The 25,209-nt window shown below is 42.8% G+C and overlaps 2 protein-coding genes across 3 annotated transcripts in view; one reads left to right on the top strand and one right to left on the bottom strand.

Moving 5' to 3' along the window:
* Nucleotides 1-1,216: 1,216 nt before the first annotated feature.
* Nucleotides 1,217-12,011, top strand: LOC106746484. The gene is made up of 6 exons (XM_014623119.1): nt 1,217-1,903; nt 2,776-3,216; nt 3,342-3,444; nt 6,712-7,122; nt 10,899-11,326; nt 11,486-12,011. The coding sequence occupies exons 1-6, from the start codon at nt 1,724-1,726 to the stop codon at nt 11,696-11,698; spliced, it is 1,776 nt and encodes a 591-aa protein (XP_014478605.1). The 5' UTR covers nt 1,217-1,723; the 3' UTR covers nt 11,699-12,011.
* The window catches only part of LOC106746481 (neither inactivation nor afterpotential protein C), a 25,592-nt gene continuing 12,261 nt past the window's right edge, over nt 11,879-25,209 (bottom strand). The window contains exons 5-24 of one of the 2 annotated variants that reach the window (XM_014623114.1): nt 20,782-21,173; nt 20,599-20,689; nt 19,918-20,013; nt 19,652-19,837; nt 18,984-19,172; nt 18,702-18,901; nt 17,991-18,331; nt 17,676-17,886; nt 17,427-17,568; nt 16,859-17,317; nt 16,378-16,667; nt 16,007-16,266; nt 15,807-15,878; nt 14,920-15,098; nt 14,622-14,839; nt 14,190-14,287; nt 13,830-14,056; nt 13,483-13,685; nt 13,310-13,394; nt 11,879-13,162 (exon numbers count right to left, since the gene is read on the bottom strand). In XM_014623114.1, the coding sequence (XP_014478600.1) occupies nt 12,866-13,162; nt 13,310-13,394; nt 13,483-13,685; nt 13,830-14,056; nt 14,190-14,287; nt 14,622-14,839; nt 14,920-15,098; nt 15,807-15,878; nt 16,007-16,266; nt 16,378-16,667; nt 16,859-17,317; nt 17,427-17,568; nt 17,676-17,886; nt 17,991-18,331; nt 18,702-18,901; nt 18,984-19,172; nt 19,652-19,837; nt 19,918-20,013; nt 20,599-20,689; nt 20,782-21,173 (4,236 nt within the window). In that variant the 3' untranslated portion in view covers nt 11,879-12,865. Of the gene's footprint in view, nt 13,163-13,309; nt 13,395-13,482; nt 13,686-13,829; nt 14,057-14,189; nt 14,288-14,621; nt 14,840-14,919; nt 15,099-15,806; nt 15,879-16,006; nt 16,267-16,377; nt 16,668-16,858; nt 17,318-17,426; nt 17,569-17,675; nt 17,887-17,990; nt 18,332-18,701; nt 18,902-18,983; nt 19,173-19,651; nt 19,838-19,917; nt 20,014-20,598; nt 20,690-20,781; nt 21,174-25,209 lie in introns of those variants that run through there. The other variant, XM_014623115.1, reaches the window with a different exon arrangement.

The following is a 25,209-nucleotide window of genomic DNA, read 5'->3' as shown; positions in this document are numbered from 1 at the left end:
GTTATTAATACTTTAACATCGTTTTCCTCCACACTCTCGTTTGAAAATCACACACGTGGATACAATTTTTATCAGCGTCTGACAATATTGTTAAATTTTCATATTATCTCTTCCTTTGAATATTAGGGTAAATCCTCTGTAAAGAAGAAAAAACGATATTAATCCCTGGAGATATATCATAATCAAATCGTAATATTTGATTCAGGGTTGTAAATCTTCAATAGATTGTTGACGATTTATTACTATGCAAGTTGAAGGTAGTAGCAACAATTGTTAAAACATTAAGACGATATTCCTATTTTGATAATTATTATTTTTGATATATATATATATATTCATCCACACACATACATATGCATATGCATTATATTAGATAGTGAATCGGTTCTATGTTCATAACATTTTTATTCACATATAACCGATTCGCCCATTATATCTTAACTAGCATTTTACTCTTGTAAGTAGTGATGATGCCGACTTTTGGAGTGGATTATCTGCCAACAGTGAGTGAGCGTAAAAATTTCATTGCGCATATTTCGTAAACACGTAAATCGGCAAACATATTGAGCATAAAGCCAATTCGTTGTCTGCATTTTAACCAGCACTTTGTTCTTGTACCGATGATATACTTTCGATTTTTTATCTTCCAAACTATAACAGATACGTGAGTTCTGTTAAATGTTCTTCATTAACACATAATTCCGACGTACTACGTCGTACATCATTCTGACGTATTACAATGTTTTGATTTTTGTTTAATTTCAAAGAATGGGAAATGTTAGTTTTATATTAATTAAGTCAGCGTTCTCATTTTTAATCGCGATTTTCTGCCAAACTAGTTGACCATCGGAATATTCAGATAATTAGCATACAAAAAAGGCATTTAACTTCTATATAAGTGTTATTTTAATTTTTTGCAATGGAATGTTAGTTTAACAAAGGTTGAATTTGAACTTGTGCAAAAATGGGTTTGTTTATGCGTTAATTTGTTTCATTGCTATTATGTGTACGACACAACGCATCCATATTGTGGATTCGCTCGATGGGACGCAGGTTTGAACGCTGCTTAAACGCTCCACATCGTTCAAAGTTCGCGCTCGAACTTTCAGCAGTGCTCAGCTACACTTTCTGCACTTGAAATTAAATAGCTACTGCTTGAAGTTTACCGATAACGAAAAGAAGAAAGAGAAATCGTACCAAAGTGCACAGGAAGAACTGAGAAGCAAATCATTCACAAATTTTGCCATATTCGCTAAAACAAATCGCGTTATCTATACTTTTCACGCATTGCTTTTTATATTTTTCATCCAAATTCAAACATACGGAGTCTGCTTGATCCAACCTTAACGTCTGCACTTCCTTTCAATTTTAGTTTCCGTCCTTTTCCTCCTCAACACGCAATACCCAGGTTCGCTCGGAGGGCAGAAAGTGCATATCGCCTACGGTCGAGAGGAGCAGACCGTTTCGCCCCGAGTGCGGCGAGTGCACGGGAGTGCAGGAGAAACGAGCAGAACAGGCGCGCCTCCTCTCCCGACTCCGCCGCCGACGATGTTTGTGCGTGCCTGGCACGACTGCCGTGCCACTGTCGCGCTCGCCGTTCCCGTCGTCGCGTGAGAAGACAAGGCTCGCGTTCGCCGCGCGACACCACGGTGCGATAGCGTCTACCCCGACACAGTGCGAGCGTGCCGAGCCGTGCCGTGCCTGCTGTGCTATCCCGCGCGACATGTCAAGTCAAATATGCCTAAAGTGGAACAGTTTTCTCAGCAATATCGCGACCAGCTTCGAGAGCCTGTGGGAGGAAGAGGGTCTAGTGGACGTGACTCTCGCCAGTGACGGACAGTGTCTGACGGCGCACAAGGTGATACTATCGGCCAGCAGTCCCTTCTTCAAGAAGGTCTTCCAGGTGAGGTCAAGATCGTGCTCGTCGCCGAAAACTCTCGTGGACGTGTCGTCAGTTCGGCGACGGCTCGTCCCGCTCGTCCGGGCACTGTCCACTTCGCGGTTCTGGCGGTACTCGCGCGTGTCACGCCTCGGTGAGAGACGTATGTACACAACAACGCGTTTGACAGCTGTCGTAGCCCACCGAGCGCTCTCGCGTCGCGAGGTTAGAGTCTGATTGGCGTGCTCGATTTCGGGGCAAACCGGACGATTATTGACCACGATTATCGGCTAATTGGCTCCCGGATTTTCCACTCGAGTGTATTCTCACGCTTACCTCGATTCTTGTTGTCAAACGTTGACGTATTTCTTACGTGGTGGTGCGCACGAAATATAGTCCTGCCAGAGAGCTGGTGGATTGAAACTTACCCTAATATGCCGAGATTTAAACTTGTTCTAGTGCTAATTTTGGTTAATTCGCAAGCTTACATTTTATTTCCCTCGTGTGAAAATAAAGATGATTCACTGCATATTTGCTATTTTAGTAGAAGATATATCGTTTATCTTGTATACATAACCAGAAATGACATAACTCTTGAGTGATTTCGTTACATCTATGATTTATACATGCTAGTATTTATGTTTCACGTAATAATATTATAAAAATGTTTTGTTAATATATTTTATGGAAATATGGATATATCAATATATAGTATTTTATAAATTTTTTAAATTATAAACATTACTTTGAGCCCATTTTTGTAATAATAACATTTAGAAAAATGGCTTTCCCGACAAAATAATATAAGTGGTTTTTATGTTTAACATATATTAATAATTTTTTGTTAATAATATGGTGTAAATTATAACTTGACAGTTTTATTTTCTCTTTTTTAGACAAACCCATGTCAGCATCCAGTTATAATACTTCAAGATGTACATTTTAGTGAATTGGAGGCACTACTTATATTTATATACAAAGGAGAGGTGAATATCGAGCAGAAGAACTTACCTGCGCTTTTGAAAGCTGCAGAAACATTACAAATTCGGGGTCTGTCCGGTGGAGACATCTTCGCGAAGGAGTCGTATAAAAGACTGGCTGAACTAGAGCAGGCTGTGGCCGAGGATGCACCGTTGACTAAAGAGGAGACACCTAAGAAGAAACAGAAAGTCAGCAAACAGCAGAATAATTCTATTTTGGAGAAAGCACTGACACCTAGAATACCGCAGTCGGAGAATACAAATGAATCCGCGGCGAGTGATCAGAGCGGGAAAGACGGAGATTACACGTTGCCCGAGACATTGCCCAACCCAGTGTATCATCGTTTGGAGATGAAAGTTAGTTCTGGAAGTAGTAGAAAGATCAGATAGAATAGTGACGAAACAGTCAGTCGCACGTTATGCGCATATGATTGTGCATACGATTGTGTGTACGAGTAGCGTTCAATCCAAATACATTTCAGATAGAACCATTGGAAATGACGGTGGAAGACATCCAGAAACGATCTCCGTTAGATAAGGACGCAGTGGAGAGGCTAGACACGGAACAGTCGGATGGGAATCAAGGTTAGTGTCAGATTGATCGGATCTTTCCCGTTGAAAATTGCGCGCGAATGTGCCTCACTTGGCGGATGTGTAAATAGACTGCTCTATTTACCCTTGTGTACTGCGTTTTATGCGTTCCTTGCGTTGGAAAATTGTGTATTCTTTGCGAAATTAGGCAACGTTCAGTCTCCTTTGCATTCTCATTGCCGTGTTGTCGCTGGCATCTCGATGTTGTAGTAAATACAGATCCGTTAGACCGGCTACTTCGGTATATCTTTTGTACATACGAGCATGTAGACACATACATACGCACACAGAGTATACAAAATATGCCGCACATTTTATCAGCCACCTCTTCCTACAGATATGTATATAAAGATGCTTCTTGGCGAAAAGTCTAACGGAGAACCAACGTTTATTGTAACTTTTTTACTTTCGACGTTGGAAATTTGGAAAAACCTAAGTTTCTTTTGGATATATTTTTTCCTAAAGAAAGAGAGATTTAAAGAGATACGTCGGGGAATCGGGATGTCTGTCGATCTAAACCCGAGAGAAGATGAGCGACTTTTTAAGTTAAGTTCGTCAAGGATACGTGGGAGAGGAGTTGCCGACTTGTGTGCAAAATTTGGCCAAATTAATGAGTTCATGTCGTATTCGCTTTCTCTTCGATGTGTATAGGGTGCTAAAATATTTTGACGGAGCGACTATGCGCAGGTAGAAGGAGTTGAACTGAGTAGAAAAATCCTTTATCATTTTGCAAATAGCACAAATTTTTCAATTATTAATTAAAGAAACCTCTACACATGGCCATTTTTAATAATTAATAATTCGAAATTTTGCGTGGTCATTTGCAAAATGATACAGGATTTTTTTGCTCAGTTTAACCCGTTCTACCTGCATATAGCCGCTTTATCAAAACTTTCCGGACACCCTGTATAGTTAGTTATTATTTGAAAATTTGCTGTTTTTATTATTACTTTTATTACAACCTTTTTATTTTCAACGTTGGAAATTTTGCAAATTCACGCTCCAATAGTATCACGCCGAAATTTCTTATGGAATTTTTCCCAAAGAGAAATTTAACACGTTCGCTGCCACGCTCTTCGGACATAGTTTGTTACCGCGCTCCAAGCACTTTCATTTCTACAAAACGTTAGTACGAGTTATCTCGTAGCTGGCTTATCAGATAGAATTTTGTTTTATACGCCAACTACGAGTAATCTCGTATCACAATTTCTCATTCTCAATGCAACTTGAGTTCAGAGTCAGAGTTTAAATAAAAATTTTCCTTTACGCTATGGCCAATAAAAGAAAGATAAAACCAAATATCGTTAGGGACTATAATTTGGGTATGCAGGCATCGATCTTTCTGATCAAATGCTTTCTTACTATCCCGCCTAACGAGAGACAATTAGATGGCCAAAGAAATTGGCAATATGCATTTTTGATATATACATCCAAAATGCGCATAAATTTTATAATATAGTTACTGGAAACTCAATGATTACGTAAAAATTTAGAGATAAATTTGTCTCAGTTTTTGTTGGAATGGATGAGCCTACGACATCACGGAATATCAGCAGGATTCGGGATCTACATTATTTGGAAATTTTACCACCTACAGAAAAAAAGAATCGCCCGACAAGGCCATGCAGAGTATGCACACGAAACAAACAGCGACGCGAAACACGTTATTATTGTCCTGTGTGCCAGGGAAAACCACCATTGTGCGTGGAAAATTGTTTTAAAGTGTACCATTCGTAATTTGATTTATAAAAAGATTGACTTTTTTCACTTATAGGTTTACAGTACAGTTAGTGTTGTATTTTACTAAAAATTTAACTTCTTTTCTATTACTTGTGCATTATATATATCCTATATAAATATATGTACATTAAAATATTGAAAAAACTTCAGAAAATTGTTTTATTTGCAATAATAAATACATAGTTTACACAACAATACTTCTTATAATATATTATACTTTTGCTGAAATTATTTTCCTTCTACCAAACCCCCAGATGTGCTCTCCGCTTTATTCACAAATCAAATTAACGTGCTTATACTACGGATTAACTCTTGCTTGGCATAGGAGGTCGGTAATCGACGTACGAATATATTCGTAGTTGGTTTGTGAGGCTCATATACCAACTATGAGTATACTCGTAGCTGGCAGCGAACGTGTTAAAAAAGCTCGTCGGTAAATCAAGATGTCGGTCCAAAACCGAGAAAAAAATACGCGACTTTAAGTTAAGTTCGTCAGGAACACGTAGGAGAGGAATTACCGATCTGTCTGCAAAATTCGGTCGAAATGACGAGTTTGAATTCAATGCGAGGGCCATATCGTATCTCGCCTTTTCTTCGACGTACATGGTTAATTATCATTTGATAACCCGCTGTTTTTATTGAAACACACGCATAATGCAACACGCAAAACTGCGTACACCGACGTTGTTGTCTCTGCGTGTCCGTCGATACGCGCTGAAGTATCGGAGAGCTTTTTCTTCGATACCGCAGCTCGTAGCTTCTTTCGAATTCTCTGTTCGCTTTCATCGCATATATATTCTGTTCCGCTCGTTTTGGCGTGTTTGGCCACGTTTCCTTTATTTGTTGCACCGCCGAGAGTACCGTGAGAAAGGTAGAAAGAAAGGAAGGCAGAGATTGCGTGCGCGAGTAAAGAGAACTCTATCGAGAAGACAATGAGAGCGACATAATTATCGCAAGCGGGCAAAACGGCCTCTCTCTCTCTTTCTCTCTCTTTCTCTCTCTCTCTATGGCTCATGAGATTACAGCGAAGACACTTGACGCTAAAAATCCGTAGAAAACCTGATCGTTCTCGCTCGATCAGTCGCGAAACGATTGTACATACACGCGTGTGACGGCTGTAATTCACGCCGAACTACGGCCGGTAATCGTCGCGATTTCCAATTTACGTAATACACACGGTGAGCCTCGTGAGAGACCGGACGTCGACTTGGACGTAATTCGGGAAGTTGATTCGAGAAACGAAGTCGACTTCGGTGTCACGCGTCGATCGGCGATGCACAAGCGTCGTATGTGCGTGCGTGCATGCGTGAGCGGCGCATACGTGAGATGGAAGATGCGTGATCGGTCCTTCATTATAGCCTCTTATAACGTACATTCGCTCGCTCACTCGCTCGTTCGTTCGTTCGTTCGTTCGTTCGTTCACTCGCTCGCTCGCATTTTCTCTTTATTGTGCGCGTAATGTCACGTGTGTGAGAAGGTAGCCCGTGTCTCTAAAGCGCGCTGTGCTGATGTGTGTGGCAGGGTCTGGGAACAGCCCTGCTGAAGACATTTCCGGTTTATCGGGCTTGTCCGGGCTAAGTGGATTCTCGGACGTCAAGCCGCTGCTTTACGCGTATCAGCAGCTACCTTACGCCGATCTTCTGCCGAGTCCGGACATAATCTCCACTTGGGCGTCCTCGCGGCCGATGGATCACCTGGCATGCGACCTTATGAAGATCCTCTTCACGCCGGAGGAGAGGATCCTCTGCAACGTCAACGGCAAGATGGGCAAGCAGCAGTTCGACAGCAACAAAATACACCTGATCCGCGAGGTTCTCCTGCACTTCAGCGGCATCGCGCCCAACAGCATCGAGTGGGAGGAGGCGTGGAAGAATTGCGTAACCAAAATCGACACTAGCAATAGGGGCTTAAAAAGGTATCTGTTTCAGAGGCGTTCGGTTTACACCCAATGACTAGGGCGTTTCAGGTCAGGGGTCAAACGGAAACGTTTCCACTGGCTAGAATAGGACCGTAAACCCTTGTAAAAAACCCCCCGTCGCCCCTCCGCCCTCTCTCGCCCTCTCTTTCTCTTTCCCCCCCTCTCTCTCTCTCTCTCTCTCTCTGTCTTTGTTGAGTCTGTTACCGCACGCGGAACCGTCGCGAGGCTCGTCCCTCGCTCGTTCCTCCTCGGTGTGAGCTTTCGCGCTTTCGCGTTTTAGGACGTTGTAAAAAAGATCGATGTAAGTAGATAGTTAGGTTCAACGCGCGCGCGTAGCCGTTAACGGGGGGAAGAAGGGACGGACGATCGGCCGGCCGGCGCGGGTTAGGGAAAATCGCGCGGAATACGTGCAATAGGTGTCGGAGCGAACGTTGCGTGCGCGCGTGTGGGCACGCTCCGATCCGCGAGGACGATTTTAGATTGTAGATTTCGGGGTGACAGGGTGTGATCTTAGGAGGCGCGTCGTAGATCGCGATCGAGAGTTATTTATAAATATACGCTTCACGTTCGTCGCACCGGCGGACGTACGAATAATAATTCTAAGCCTTCCTCGGTAGTTTCGTTATAATTTTCACCTTGTCGAAGGGGGCAACACCCCGAGGAACTTTGTTCGATCTCTCTCCCCTTTTCTCCCGTCCCTCTCTTTCGCGCCGCGTGTGCTTTAAGGAATCTCCCCCACTATCACCACCACCACCACAACCATTACTACTCACGACGCGCTCGCGAGAGCGAGGTCAATCGTCCAGCTGCCTGTGTACCTTGTTGTGTTTTTCGTATGGCACGTCGAATAACGTAACATTCCTTAACGTTTATTTGCGGTATATTCGTGCGAGAACTCACTTCGCCGGTAAAGACGACATGATATTATTAAGTCGGCGTATATCGGGGAAAGACACGCGAGTATCTCTGTCTCTCTCCCTCTCTCCCTCACCCTCTCTCTTTCCCTCTCTCCCCCTCCCTCTATCTATTCCCCTCTTTCACTCACTCTCGCACTCTCGGATATACACACGGATATCACGTACTCGCTCACGCATTATTAATACACGAATAGAGTGCGTGTGTGTATATATATATATATATATATATATATATATATACACTATATGCGGCACGCATTCGTTGTGCGTATATACGTCGCGTGTACAGGCTGTCTTAACATTCGAGAATGAGGAAGTTTTGGCGAGAAACAGTGGGAAAGCGCACGTTCGCGTGCGTTTGTAGATGCTGAATCTAGCGGAGAAGATCGCGTCGTTGTACGCGAACTTCTTCGCGGGTCGCCCGCCTTATCGCGCAGAGTGAAGCGCGCGCGCAGTCACTGGATCTCTCTTGTGTCCGAAGAGCGAGATTGGATTTTGGAATAAAGGGAGAAGAAGAAAATCCCGCTCACTATCATCACTCGCGCGTTTTTCAAGCACGGACTTCCACGCAGCGGCGTCTTCTTTCTGCGAACTTTGGGACATCCTGTATGTGCACGGGCATGCACGCGCGTACACGTACACGTACTCATTTAGAGGTATATGTATGATATGTATGTACGTATATGTACACGTACGAGGATGCGTGGCTCGGCCGTGTCGGTCACGGTCGTGCTGGTCACGCGCGCGTGCGCGTGCGTGAATACGCGCCGCGCGACCACGGCGGCTCTTCAATGTACACTTAAAAAGAAGGAAGAAAAGAAAACTCTGTAGCTCTTACGACAGGAATAGCGAATTAAGACATGCTTGTAGATTATTTAAATCGCCAGCGCGCGGAGGGTCGCTGTATGCGCCACGAACTATTAGGATATGTATGTAATGCAATGTAATTCGGATGAGAAGCGCCGATTAGGAGTGCAGGTGCGCGTCGACGATGCGACACTGCCGTCGTGAAAATGCCGAACGTCCGAGCACATCACGGACACGCTTTCCGCGGCGTATTTTCTCTTCCGTACTCACTCTTGGCAGAGCCGAGTCGTCCGGCACTTTTCGCAGCAGTTGTCGCTGCACGGAGAAAGGCGATTGGTTGAATTAACGTGACAAGGGACCAAACGCATTTTCGTTGAAGGAAACAGAATTTCTAGTTTTTATAAAGCTAAATTGGATTCTTAGGACCGGGAATTCTGCTCTCTTCAATTAAAACATATTCGGTTTGCTTATTGGCACGTTAACCCAGTAAACAAAAAATCATTAATACAATGTTGCTTTAATAATATTTTATAACATATAACGTTTTCAAATATGTAGTTCTTAACTCATTTCGCTCCTCTGTTTTTATGTAGGAACAGCAAATTTATCTATCTTCAAACATTTTTTATTTATGATAAAGATAGATTCTGGCCTAGATCTTCTTACCGAAATATAATTTAGACTTTTGCCTTTCAGAAAATATCACTTTGCCACCACTCGTCACTCCCCGGCGATAGGTGGAGATAAAAAATGACCTTGTAAAATATATCTTTTTAATTCATTGCCTCATCTTTTTAATTAATTTTTAATTAATTAGTTAAAAATAGTAACAAATAAAAAATTGAGAAGACAATGTTGAGGTATTATCAAAAGTTCAAATCGCCGAAAACGATGATTCCCGTTATGATAGGATTCGCCAGGTATCATTTAAGATTGATGCTCCTATTATTTTCCGGGGAAAACGGCTGGTTGGAAAATTCTTAATTTCAGATTTTTTTTCCGTTCTTTAGGTCTCAATTATCCTAAAACAGTACTTGGATTTCATAAATTTCAATATTTTTGCAACCCAATCCGAAATGGGTTAATATTGTATACAAGTCATTGTTAATAATATTTGACTAAAACATTAAAAATAATATTTCTACACTATATGATCTTAATATTTAGGAATATTATATCATCAAGTAACAGTTTAAAAACATTTACAAAATATTATGTCAATTGTTTATAAAATCCAACATAAAATTAATGTTTCTAAAGATTGATTTAATGTTTCTTGCTTGGGAATTCAACCAATCTTTTTTCTCCGTATGGGCATCCTTGCGCGTTTACATCCGCACCCCAGTCCGGATTAGTCCTCCTCCTCCGAATTAGGATATATATATATATGTTGCGAATACGTGCGATTTGTATCATTCTCGAGACTCGCGCGAAAGCGTTTGTTGATCTCCGTTTACTTTACTTCACGAGAAGTCGAGTCATTTTTATTCGGTTGCGCGCGATACGGGCGTCGATCATTCGAGTATACTGACAGCTTCGGATCGACGATTATTATTTAAATCGATACTATTGTAGACAAGACACACACGACTGGTCGCAAATAAACCTATTTTACATTTTTAATTGTCTCCTGATTTCCGACGTACCTGCCGAACGATCTCCGTTGTCCGTCGCATGTGTGATCCACGCGACGATATTAGACGATGTAAGAGACTGCATTTGGCGGTATTTGTCAGAACGACAGTTTGCTCGAGGATTTTCCGCGGGGAAACGTTTCACCTGTACTTCTTAAGTCACGGTTACCGCTTTAAGTCGACGCGAAAGATTGGAGTCGACGGCGGTGTTTATTGCGAGATATTATTGCTTTACGCAAATAGAGAGAGGAGCAAAATCAAGAGACCACAACTAGTACGCGTCGAGTAAGTTATATTTATTAGTTGTAGTTACTTATAGTATACATATCACCGATGTCACATCGAACGCATCGGTCAGTACTTGGTTTATATCGACATTGAGTTTCACTTATGAGAAAAACGATTCAAATGGCCGGCTGAAATTCTTTACAGGATCGTCGTCGTCGAAGCCGACTGTGACGGTGATAGCCGAGGCTCGCCACGCTTCTCCAGAACCACAGACGCGTCTGGAAGGAGATCCGATCGAGCAAAGTTCCCTGTGGGACGGCTCGAAACGTGCGGAGGATCCGTTGCCGTCTAATTTGCGGGGTCGTTTTCATGGCGAGCAAGCGTTTGCTCAGGCAGAGTCCTCGGGTTTCCTCGTGGGACACAGTGCTGGAGCCTCGCAGCCCGGCTTCCCCGCGTTAGCCGAGTCCTACGGCACGGATCTGTCGGAGGAGACGATAAAAGGTGGGCCGGCTTACCCACCGTTTCCGTGTCCTTTCTGCGACAGGGCATACACGAGCTGGGGCTTTCGCAGAAGGCACATAAAAGCTGTCCACACTATCTCGCCGTCCCTCAATTGCAAGTGGTGCTTACAAGTGAGTCTCGGGACCCTTCGCCGTTCGTTACGTAACAAAGTCGCGGTGAATTGTATATCGTTGACATTTCGTAACCCTTTCGTGACAGGTGATATTTTATTCTCATAATTTCTATCTCTCTCTCTCTTTCTCTCCCTCTCTCTCTCTCTCTCTCTTCAGGTCCTCCCCACTCACGCGGCCTGGAGACGGCACGTGATATCGGCGCACAATCTATCGGACAGCGACGCGCACAACGGTCTCTTGATCTTGGAAGAGGCGCATATGGTTCTGCAAATAGCACGTCCTACCAGATTGGACACATTGGTCAATATCATCAAGCAGAGTTCCCAGCAGAATAATAGTCACGAGACCGCTCAGCCGGACAAAGATTAGACGATCGCAAATCGAGCACGAGAGCACGCTCTCGATCTCGTGGACTCCTCGCTGCGAATTTGGTGCCGGTAAAACTCACGGATCTTCACAGGAAGCGAAAAAGAATTGTCACGCCCGAAGCTTATGCAAAATGATCTTCTTGTACTCGAGAATTTTAATTTATTAGAGATGTAAAATGTGTTTTTTTTTTTTATTCATATTTATACGTTACTTCAAGAGATGTTAATATATCCGTCCACAGTCATGTATATGTGTGTGTATGTGAGAATTTAAGAGACTTACGTTGTATTATTATTTATTACTTTTCGTTCGAATCAAAATAGCTGTCCCCGAGCAACTTTGAATGTATAAAGATATATGATAATGTAGTATTATCTATACGTATTCGTACTATATACGTATTACTGTGATGTATGCATCTGTTGTTGAAATAACCGTTTGAAAAACTGCTTAAAGCATCGTGATTTTTCCATATATTTATATACATTATATTTTATATACTTAAGTCAATAAGCATGGCCAGTATGTATATAACGCAAAGCGATCTATTTAACATCTTAATTTAAATTTTACCATCAAGTCACCGATGCGCGCGGAGTACAAAACATATTTCGGCGTATCGTGAGGGAGTAATCTGTTGTTTGTTTATTAAAAATGATATTAGTTTAAGAATTTTTATGAAGAGAAATATATCTATAGTATTTATATTGATATTATATATAACATGTTTTTATAAATTTACTCGTGCACGTTCTTCTCCGTAATGTTGCTTCAACATCATCATTTTATATTTTTATCTCTTACATTTAATTCAGATCTTGACAAGCCAGATTATTCTTAGAATATCTATCTTCTTTTTGTATTAATAAGGAAACTCGCTCCACACATTCTCTCTATTACATAATAATTACTTTATATCGATACATACTTCCTTATTTCTATATTTCTTTGACACTTTGTCATGAATTCAGAATTCAACGTTCGCTTTAACGATCGGCTGGTAAGCGAAACTGCCAGTTTTCCTAGGAATCGTTATTGCATTCGAAATTGTCGCTAAACTCTGATCAGATATCTCTTTCTTCTCCCAGATATATATTATAATCTTAGGTATAGCAGTTACAAAAAAAAAAGTTCAACTAACGAGCACGCTTGGAGTTAACTGATGCTTTATAGTTCAGCCACGTGGCCTTTGACAACAATGCCCGGTGCGATCTCGGTAGTGACGCTGTCACCGTCGTTGGCGCATTCCTCATCCCACGCGTCCTGCTTCGCGTACTTCTCCGACATGAGGATCATCTCGTTCGGGCTCCACTCGGGCGAACCTTTACGATCACCGGCGCTTTTGTAGGCGACGCACAGGTCTTCGCTGTCGCGGCGGTAAGGCATCGGCGACGGTGTGACGCTCTCGTACACAGGATTGCGTTTCATCGAGTCTCGCTGATGAGGCGTTTTCCGCAACATCGCCTAGAATAACAACGATCGATGACTCGGCTAGGTCTATTTTTTAACCATTGATATAACCGATGGATCGCGTCAATGGCTGTAAAATAAACCTGTGCGCACGTAAGAGGCTGCAGCGGGTATAGGAGTGTGAAACGGGGTGCGTCTCACCTGAAAGTTGAACGGAGGTGCGTCGTCGTTGTCGTCGTTGTTATTTCTGCGGCCGATCATCTCCAGCTCCTTAATGGCATTCATGCTGCAACGCGAGGAAGAAAATCTCGTTAGGGAAAGGGAATTATTCGTCGCGTCGGGGCGAGAATTCATTTCCGCGACGGTGACCACACCGAATGTTACTGTCGACGTTACGATTGACTCGATGACGATCCTCGAACTCCCAGTCTGTGATCTCATCGATGTCGTTTCTGTTTCGAATGTCCGACTCGTAGCTGTTGAAATTGCGCGCCGATGATTGCCCTTGATTGAACGGCTTCGGTGACGGCTGCGATTTCTTTCTGTACTGCGCTGGTCCAGTGTGATCGATGTTATTCTATACACGAGGTTGTATGTAACTTAAAAATTGTATCTTCACATATTCTTGCTTACAATGAGAATATGAGTCTTGAATTGATACTAATTTTGTTCTGCGTATACAAGTTCATTTACACGAAATGTCATTTTGCCGCGAACTTACGGAACAAGGAATTTGAGAATCAAAGGATTGCGTGGAGCTGTATCTGCTCAGAGGCGGTTGATAACCGGGGTTGTTGCTGTTGCGGCGGGATAGATCCTCCGGTGGACATTGAACGGGGACACTCGGATCCCTGGTGAACGGAGTGTTGATCAAGCTTTGCTCCCCGCCGACTGAAGCGCGATGTAGAGACATGCGATGTGGCGAATTGGTCGTTTGTACCTCAACGTCTGAAGGAGAGAATTTCATTGCTTGCCATATTCCTTGTGATATTCTGTATCTGACCGAGTTCATAGGTATCTTCCTATCTCGCTCTAGATATCTAGGTAACTATCGAAGAATGACGAGACCTCGACGACGTACCTCTCGTATGAACGTTGCTGTTGGCCCATGGTACGGTTTGCCTGCGCAACGGTGCGTCCCACGGCTCGTGCTCGTCGTCGCTCACCGACGACACAGATCTGCGATTAACGTCTTTCTCTCAGTCGATCTCATAAATTCCCGAAGGGTCCTTCGGGAGACGACTCCTACTTCTTCAACATAGACGGCACGATACGCACAAAAAGACAGAACTACGCGTACGGAGTGTACAGGGAGGAAGGTGGGGAAATAGCAAGAGAAACAGAACAGAACGGATCTGCGAGGGAAGTTACCGTACGACTCTGTGCGTGCGTTAATATTATCCGGGTCGTGTAAAATAGGGTTGCCGGCCGTGTGTGTTTGTGTATTCCCGATTCTCAGGCTGTTGCTACGAGCAAAGGTCGAAGGTTGAAGGATACATTAGGCGCGACTCACCCTGTACGTTTCATTTTCTCGCTCGAGGGGTCGTTCATGTAGCTCGTATCGAAGTATGACAGCTCTTGTTGCATGTCGAAGGGTAGTTTGTACACCTGAGGTGGCTTCACTTCGCTTATGTAAGCGTCCACCTTAGCGCCTGGGTCGACCTTCTCGAGAGGTACCCGATTATTCATGCTCTCCAAGGCTGTCATTATCGATTGATTGCATAGGTGAACCTGCCATCGATATTCGAAACGGTATACCTTTTTTTTTCTATGAAAAAACCGCTCAAGGCTTGAATATATCTTAGTAATACCTGTTGCGATAACTGCACAAAGTCTTGATAGCGGGCTGCACGGTACCGTAGGAGGACTTGGAATATGCTCTTCGATCTCCACTTGTTGCTGTAGAATTTGATGAAATCCTTCGTCTCTTGGCTCATCTCATTCTTCATCAATGGGCTTATTTCTTTCCTCACCATGTGCCCTCTGTACGCTGATAAGTACGTTTTCATTAAACGTTTCATTTGCATATTAAAAAAATTTGTTCTTTATTTATTTCATTCATTTATGCGAAAGCTTCCCTTTGGTACACATAATTATAATTATTTAGGAGAAAAAAGATATATGTACAGATAAAATTCTAAGGAAACATATAAAAGGAATAAAAAGTTTTTTTTTTATAATGATAACTTTAGATGAAGACAATGACATAAAATAAAATTCAACTGTATTATTAAAATTATTCACAAGCAAGCATAATCTATTGATTGGTTTAAATTCACCATAAGATGTACGGTGCAATTTAACATGGAAGAAATGGATATCTTCTAAAAGGCCCAATGGGAATATTAAATGCGAGTGCCCTTCAATAATTCAGGACAATCAACCAGACTTCTCAATATTTTAAACAGAAATAAAAAATCCGTTAGCATTCTTCTATTATTCAAAGATAATACACCCTGTATCCTGTATAATACTCTTAGTATATAAGAGACTTTTATTTAATCCCGATTTTATTGAATCGCCTTTTCTAAAAAAAATTAAGAATCCCTACAATTCGGAACAAAGTGTGATTCGTAGTTTGATCTCGAAAATACGCGATCGTCGTGAATGTCGGGAATTATTTATCGTCAAGAATGCATCGTTGCGAAGATTGGGTAAAACTCAAATCATACGATGAATGTTGCTTTTAGTCACCCACCTTTCTGTATCATCAGTGCCGCTTCATCCTTCGTGAGCATCGAATTTTTCCTCTTGATCGACGTTTTTTTCACTGAAGCAATGCAATCGAAACGCTGAACGACTTACAGGAGCATTGAAATCGCGAGTATACACGTAATATCGAGACACGAATAAATAGCGGGGCAATTTCGTCGTCAGTTCGATTACATATTTGCTCACCGATTTCCTTCTTAATGTTGGTGATCTTCGAGGCGATGTTCTTGCGCGCCAGGAAGGCGCGCATCATACACTGCACTTTTACGATCTTCCTCACTTGCGTCTCGTACAAACGCGACAGATACTCCTCGTTGTAGTACTTTAAGAAGACCTTAGTCTTACCGATGATCCAGCCCTCCATCTTCAACCTGATCAAAAGCAGCCGGCAGTTGTCTTTCGTCATCTCGACTGTCTCGTTGAAATCGAAGGCTAGAAACTTGTACCTGCAATTAGAAACAATCGTCCGTGCGTGAGCTTAACGCCGAAGCCGGTGAAATGTTTCCGTAACTCGCCGTAACACGTTCGATTCGATCGTTACTCCCGCATTAAAATACCTTCGGAGGAATTCTTGAAAGGATATCCTACAGGGATAACCGCGTTGCCTAGCTTTCGCTGTATCCAGAACCGCTAACGCTCTGATCTGCTGTTTGACGACATCTTGATAGAAACCACGAGGAGTGTCCTCGAGATCGGAGCGAATGCATTTAACGAAATGCATACCACCACTTCCTGCGCCCACCGCGAGATTCTTCAGGATCTCGAGACTCGTAGCTCTGAATATCGACGTGCACGTTCGCATCTTTCGCGTCTGCGAGTATTGTCCCCTGGACGCAGTATTGTATCTCTGTTGGGTTTGAAGGAAAAACAAGACAAAATATTTCTAACTTCGAAACTATCGGCGCCTTGAAATATCGCTTAAGGAAATGTCAGTTAAAAGTAATTTAGAAGGTCAAATAATTCTTTGCTGAAGCTCAAGAGCTATCAACTATTCTAATTGGGAATGCGATTTCGCATATAATCATCGTAGTCACCTACTCGAAACTTCGAACATTCCTGTATGAGAGCACTCCACTTGTTCCTCGACGTTTCTTCCATCGTGGCGCAATGTTCCTGAACGATCGTCAGGTTGCCCGACTTGGTGAGTTTATTGGTGAACATCTGCTTGACCGCATCGCACGACGAGAATCTCATCATGCCGATCATCTCCGGCGGCACGAAATCCCGATTCTTGCTGGCGATCTCTCTGGCGTCATATACCAGTTTTCCGGTGTAATGGGCGACTGTGAACTCGTGCGAGCCCACCGGTTTCACGTAGATACCACGCTTACGCTCTCTGATCCTCTCGAGGATGTACTGAGCATCCTGCAGTTGCCGCGAAGCGTCGTCGATGATATGAAAGAGGCCGTTCTCCTTGCTCATCAATTGATCGATCGCTTCCTTGTTGTCGTAGAAGCGCAAGCGTTGCATGGGTACGTCTTCTTCATCCTGCTCTTGCTGAAGCCACGGTAAGTGAGAAATGAAGATATTTTGCAAATTTCTTCGTCAATTTTACTAAAAAGACGTGTTGCAGAGTTTAACGGTGTCATCTCCGTGAAGGACTTACCATTTCCCAGGCGAATACTCTTTGATTGTAATGGTATTGCATTTGCTCGTTCATCGTATTCACTATCAGCTGTTCCAGTCGATTCACCGAGAAACATTCGAACCCGAAGAGATCGAGAATGCTGATGGAATATTTATCGCCACTGGAAATTTGAATTAGAAAAATTAAGAAGAGATTGCTGAACATCTATCTCGGGACTTATCCTTTTTTACTCAATGTGCGACTTTCAAAAATTTCCGTGTAACTTACTAAAGGCTACGAGTCATCGCGAGCTTATAATTAATGTTATTGACTATCCAGTCCACCAAACGTTGGTAAAGAGTATTTGCCAAAACGTCTCGTGCTTCCTTCGCTTCTTCCCAAGTGTGCTTCCTGCGCATTGCCGATCTTTTCACGATTAAGCAGTAATTAACGAGAGCCCAAATAAATTTTTTCGGGTCTAGACCAAGAAGCTCCGCCACTGTAATTTGAAACAGCAACTCATTGATCCTCTTACGTTTACAGATCAGATAGATTCTGGGAAATGCCTGGTAATATTGAGAATTTTCGGATTTGATTGTTTACCTGTGTCAGCAGCTTCATCGTTGTCCAATTCAGCTTCCCCGTTATTGCCCTCGACGAATCGAATTTCTCCAAGAATCAGGATAGCTGCGAGGACTTTCCAAATTGTCTCGCACTGATCTTCCATATCCATAAATTTGAGATCCTCCATAAGTTCCTCGAATTTGAGTGCGTTATTCTGCGGATCGTTTCGTATTTTGAACGCTCGTTTCTTCTCGGTGCTCTTGTCGGTTATTTTGAGGTATCGAAGCCTTCTTCCGCTTGGTAGGTTATATATATTTAATTTCCCCGACGCCTGGAGGCCGTCGTAGAAATAATAAAAGGCGTGGAAATTTGACTGATTCCTAGAAAAATAATTAATAATTATTATATGAAATATTGTAACGCGCAGTTTCAAGTTATTATTCTTTCTTTTTACTATTTTTTTTCATCTTATATTGTTTGATATTATTATTCTATTACATCTCTTGAATTTATTATTTTCATTATTTTTAATATTATTGTTTAATTAATTATTTCCTAATTTCTTGTGCTGTGTAATAAGCTGATCGTAAAGAACGGTTACCAGTCTACACGCCTATATAGAGACAACCTGTTATACATCGAAGAATAGAATGCGGCGTATCTTTTGGCGCTCAATACTTCGGTTATTGAGCGATTTATTAATAATCTTCGATACATTAGTATGATAAAAATAGGCTTATCGATAAGTACCTGTCGCGAGTGGAGACACGCCACTTTTCCAACTGATATAACCAGAATATCGCGCCCGACACTTTGCCGGTCGAGCCGAAGGTCGTCTGCACCTGTAAGATGCATCTGGTAGAGTTGGCGTTCAGCGGTGTCGACGCGTTCGTGAACGCTTGAATTATTCTTATAGATCGCATTATTCTCTTTCCGGTGTCTTGCATGCCCTGAAAGAAAAAAAAGGGGTTTGCGAACAGGTCTTCTCGTGATTCTATCGTCTACGTCGCCGAACGCGCGCGATGAACTCACTTTCCCGAGGAACGTGAGGTGCTCCACCAGATGCAGCATATTCGTGGTTTTCCCGGAATTGCTCTCACCGGCTAATAAAATGTGTTGCGGTTCTTCGTTATGCATCACATCCTGGAATGTGCTGTCCGCTACGGAATAGATATGCGGAGCATTGTCCGATCGCGACTTGCATTGATACTTCGCGTGATGCTCCAATTAAAATCATATTTAATTATTCGTCACAATTTAATTAAATTATGCTCATAATGATGTAAAATTATTGCAGTCTCGTTATGAAGCATGTTGACAGTTTACTAAGTTTTACTCTTTTTTTACTCTTACGTCTTTCGTTTCCTTCTCTTACGTCTACAGAGTAAAAAATTTCGTGTTAAATGGCCCATTGAAATTTTGTGTTACTTTAATGTGAGGAATGCGTTAAAAAGTACACAAATATAACATGCTGACAAAGTGAATGTGTTAAAGTGACACAAAATTTTAGTGGACTATTTTTAACGCAAAATTTTTTACTGTGTAAATATGATTTCACATAAAATTTACGAACAGATCAGAAGCAAAGAGATTGCTATAATTTTTCGCATTGAAGATCGACGAAACTATTTATAATCATTCTGCTAATTTGCCGTGATCTTCAATATCGACGTTGTCTCGTGAGCTAACGTGAGATTCACCATAGCGCTATAGATATCATGTTCCTCGTTTGGGTTGAGTATCAATAGAACGTCTCCGACGAATGTGTGGTATTTGCCCCGCTGTAATCTTTCGTTAAGTTCATTCAGGATCACGTTTTCCGTCAGGATGTCGAGCGCCGCGAGATCTTCCGTAAGCATATGCTCCTGTGGTTCGTCTTGACGAGTCTGTCGAGCAGAGGGAGTCTCTCATTCAACAACGCATTGTCGGTCAACAATTTATCTCGTTGTTTTTTTTTCGTCACTACCTTCAAGAAGCTTTCATGAACGATCGACTCCATTTTCCTTTCTTCTCTGCCCTTTCCCGAGACGTCCATCGCCAGCGTTTTAATCTCCTGCGTCAACTGAAAATCCACGTTGTGTGTTCTTGTAATTTTGACGTTCATAAATAGGAATTTACGCCGACTAAATAAGGTATTTGCGGACACCGAAAGTAAAGTGATATGGAGGCTATTTATCTAAGACGTTGCTGGAAATTTACAATTAACAAATGACGTTTTATGATTTTTATCAATTTGAACCAATCATGAACTTCCTTTTTGCTTATCATGTTATAATTTCAACCAAGAACAATCTTGTGTGCGCGCCATTTTATGAATATCCACATTATCTTAATTTCATTCTAAATATGAATTATTCATGACGCCTTATATATTATTTATTTATTCTGTCTTCACATAATCTTGATTTTAATTTCATTCAAATACTCTGTAATACTAGTAATCAATCAGCGACTAGTTCTTCTTTTATGTATCCTATAAAAGGTTTTTCCCGTAAGATTATTATTATTATTATTATTATTTAAGAAACCGCATATTTCTAGAGCCCTGGCGAATCCAGAAGCTGCAGGCAATCTCTTTTCGTATTACCGCGCAACGATCTGTCGCCATTTATCCGTAAACTCGTCCTCCTGAAAAATCACAGATTACCGGGTAATCGTTCTTAGGCAGCTCCGACAAGAAGGGATGATCCATGATTTCCATCATGCACGGTCTGTTCTCGGGATTCTTCTCGAGGCATCTGAAACGAAACATGATGGCGGTGTGAGCTGTCGCGTCGCTTTCCTCGCGATAAAGAGTAAGAGATTTTCATATCTGGCCGGGGTCACGTACTCCGAGATGAAGTCGTTGAGATTCTCCGACCAGTTGGCTGGCCGGTAGAGCGTCGGCGGCGGATTCCGGACGATCTGGAAGAGCGCTCGCGTCGGATGCATGTCTTGGAAGGGCGGCTTGCCGTCGGCCAGCTCTATCGCCGTGATGCCGATCGCCCATACGTCGATCCGGCTGTCGTATCCGCCGTCGGCCCTGTTGCCCTTGCCGGCGACGACCTCCGGCGCCATCCAGGACGGCGACCCTATGCAAGTGTGTCGCCTCTCCAGCTCGTTCTTCATCGTCTTAGAGAGCCCGAAGTCCACCAGCTTCACGTCGCCTTCCTTCGTCAGGACGATGTTGCTGCCACAGATGTCTCTGTGGATGACGTTGTGCTCGTGCAGGTGGATCAAAGCCTGGACGAAGATAGAAATACGTCGAGAGAACTGCTTTGCGAAATCAAGAAGCTGTCGTTGGTGTTGTTGTGATGAGAACTCGAAAACATAATTTTACATTGATAGGGGTCTAAAAAAGACCGAAACGATTGTTATTCATTTCAATATATGACTACTTTAAAGAGAAACAACATTTTGTGTCCAACTCTTATAGTCTTTCCAATCTTAAACATCGATCGTATCGATTTTAGAGCCTCGGATTCTTTTTATTCTAGCCCTTTTATTCGTTTTTCGTTGCTGTCGTCAGTGCTTGAAGGAGGGGGCGAAGTATGTTAAAACAGTGGTTGAATTGAAAATGTCTCCACAGAGAACTCTCGTTATTATCGTGTCGATTTGGCGGTTGGATGAAGTTAACTGGCTCGATTCTGAAGTTGACAAGCAGGAAGTACATTGTCAAGTGCATTATAAAGATTATGCCGAGTTCTCGCGGACTCTGGACTCATGCGAACGAACTCGAGCTAGAATAACGCGCAATGGAACATATACGCGAGACACGAACGATGCGGAAGAGAAGTTGCTAACTCGGCACCTTCAGCGTCTTGAGAGAATCGTCTTTATAGATTTACTGCAAATTGAACGATCTATAATTTGCGGCCGACCGTGCTCACGGCGCGTAACAAGCGCGGGTCAGCGAGCGGCTCCGTTCGTGTGGCATGAGCATGAAATCATTAATACCCGGCTCATCGGAGAGCCACGTTTCAAAGGGTATTCCGCACTCCGGCGCCGTTCTCTTTTAAAATTGCCAATCGTAAACGAAACATTTCTCATTGATCTTTAGCAAATTCGTAACTCGCGTTTAACGAACTCCTTTCTCCATCTCTAGCGAATTCATCGACTAATTTTCAATAAAAAAAAAACAAATATTGTAATGTTTCTTCTCATTTTAATGTAAATGCATATTTCTTCAATTTCCTGATTGTGTCCAGCTAGGCGACTTCACTACCGGAGCGATAGCAATATATAGGTAGTGATTGTGTTTCCATAACAGCAACATGGCACAATAAGAGGCCGTTCAACAATTACATCACGCTAAATTTGGATATTTGTTTACCTCTGCTCCCCTTTGTCATTGTATTTCGTCATAAAGTAGTTATCTTCTTTCAATATTACGTGACATGTGGAATTATTCTCTTCCCTCCCGCCGATACATAAGTTAATAAAATGGCTTATAACAATATTGTGGATAATAATTATTAACACAGAACCATGCCGAAACTTAAAAATTTTCGCCAAACGTGTCACGAATGCAAACAAACTGACGTCACGCAAGCTAATAGACCTCCCTTCCCCCCCCCGTAACATGATTGTTGAACGGTCCTTAAATAAATATTTTGTCAGACAGCGTAATCGACGATCTTCCACTTCGAGAATGAGACGCAAAAGCGAAGAATCGCTAACGAAGCCTCCTCATTGACCGGATGACGCGCAAGAAACCCGGCAGGCAGGGAAACTCGAGGGCCGAGCGAATTCTTAATTGGCGGATAAAGATCCAACGGGATGTAACGGTCACGCAGAAGAAGAGGAAGAAGCTCAGCGGTAGCCTCCATTCGTCTCTCGTTCCTTATCTCTTTCCCGTGCTCTCTTTGTGTTTCTGTTTCGAGCTCTGCGCGTTCGTCGCGCGCGCGCACCGCTCTTCGCGGGCATTTATTTCGCGTATAATTTGCCGGCATTAAACGTCAGCGTGGTCTGATTTACCGCACGAGTGACCGTGGACGAATCGCTACCGGGCTCGTGGAACACGTATCCACTAGGATAAGGGGCAGACGGGGGAGAGGTGAGTAAAGGAAGGAAAGCGGGAGACGGGGGTTGCGTGCAGTTTTCAAGGTGGAGACGCGGCGTGGGCAGCCCTGGGAGGCCGGCGGGGAGCCCCGGGCCCCTTCGGTGGCGAAGGGCGTCGGATTATGCGTGCACGAAGCATACCCCAATGCTGGACCCACATAATGATTTAGTGACAAACTGCCCGGATCGTAAATATTATCGCCGTGAGCCATGAGCCACTCGCGGCAGAAAGAATGCCGGGCCCATTACGCACGTCGTGCCCTTTCGCCGCGCTCCCTCGGGGACCTCTGCGGCGGGATAAGTGGATTTCGAGGGGAATATCGAGATTCGAGCGGGACGGAGGTTCATTAGCGACAGAGTACATAAACTTTGGGCTAGACTCGAGAGAAAAAGAGAAAGGGAAGGAGAGAGAGAGAGAGAGAAAGGGTGGAATAAATCCTTAGACATATAAGACAGACTCAGCATACCTTTGGCAGAACTGAAAAAGAGACAAAACGTCGGAAAATTTTCTCCTCTTTCATGGTTAATCATTAAATTGATAGTTTTGTAATGGCAACTTTTAAAGTTTAATGATTAACCGTGAATAGAAAAAGATGATTTTTACATTATCATCAAATTAAGCCTAAACCACAAATTAAAGCAGAAAATGCAAAACCTGATCCTATGAATAAATTTCGAGAGAGCGAATCGTCGGATGGACGACTTTTACGATTTTATGGTAATACAAGGGAGTGCGCAGTAACAAGTAACGTTGTCGTTAGAAGTCTACAATTATTTCGATCTACCGTATCGTACAATCGCGGTCTGGCAGCGCGCGACCCTTATTATAGCCCCGGGATTAGTTCCGCTCCGGGTATATACGAGTGATAGCAGATAAAGGGACAGGTAAGAAACGCGGCGAGCATTATGAAGGGAAAATCAGTGACACACGAATCGAAGCGGAAACGGTCACTTAGGTTTCATCCTGTGGCGTGCCTCGACCATTCGCTTTTTTCGAGATTCTCGTCTTCATTTTTCCCTCTTCATGAACGCACACGTGAGCACACGTGGACATCGTGTGCGGGGCTGCTTCTTAGCTCCGTTGAGAAATGAGCACGATATCCTCGCCAATTATCCGACCTCCTAGGAGAGGCCGGAATCATGGGAGGTTGTATCATTGTAAATAAGCGAATCCGTCTGCCGTGACTATTAACTATTAAGCTAAAATCGCAGCGGACTACGAAATGGAAGGGCGTTTAGCTATCTCTTTCTCTCTCTCTCTCTCTCTTCGTATCATGCTCTCCACCTTGACCTTCTCTCTTTTCGCTGCCTCTTCGTCTTCTCCATCGCTTTCGTTTTTCTTGCTCGGGCATTTGTCTTACATTAGCTCGCCTCGTTCGCGTCATCCGCTTCCGACTCGCTTCGTACTTGCTGCACGCCAGTTCTCATCTTTTCTCGAAACTCGCGGAAAAATTAACGGCACGGCTTACGTTTTACGATTCGTCGTAAACAAGGGTAATATTCAATTAATGCGGCCGTTGAAATTTATCGCGACGTTAATCGCATTGCCCCGTTAATGCTAATAATGATTAAAGCGAAAAAAACGAATGTTCACGCACTGGATATGAACTTCCCTGATTCGTTGAGTTTGCCCGTCTTATTACGGTAAATGACGCGGCGGTATCATCTTTCGAGTTCATTAATTTACTCGTGCACACATAAAGTTTCGATCGGAGCATCGACTCAAGTACATAATTATTACAATAAAATGATTAATTTAAATTCACGAAGTCGAAGTTAAACCTGCTTCATGTGTGTATCGTCTGTGTTAGAAGATGTACGAGATATTACATTCGTATAAAATGCTCCTGAATAATAAAAACTGGTTATATGTAGACGATTGCAATTTACCGACACTATTCTGCGCGTACAAATCAACATCGTAATTGCGCAGTAGAAAATATTGTAATCGGAAATCGGAATCGAAATCGGAAAATATTCTAATAAACGGTGAAGCGAAGCTGTTCTTCCGTACAGTCGCGGGCAAAGACAGTTGTCTCTAAATATTTCCTAGGCAAAGTGATATAAGAAATTTCGAATTTGGAATATCATTCTAGATATACGTGCATACTGCTGATTATTCCGTGAATCGGCACACGGAAAAAAAATTGGTCTTAAATCAAGAAGCTACTTTCATATGTAAGCAAGAATATCATAATCTTCATAGAAGACTTTTAGT

Source organism: Dinoponera quadriceps, unplaced genomic scaffold (assembly GCF_001313825.1).
Source record: "Dinoponera quadriceps isolate SergipeBrazil2010 unplaced genomic scaffold, ASM131382v1 scaffold1850, whole genome shotgun sequence".
NCBI classification, from domain to species: domain Eukaryota; kingdom Metazoa; phylum Arthropoda; class Insecta; order Hymenoptera; family Formicidae; genus Dinoponera; species Dinoponera quadriceps.
Note: the sequence above shows the minus strand (reverse complement) of the source record. Positions and strands in the feature narration are given on the sequence as shown.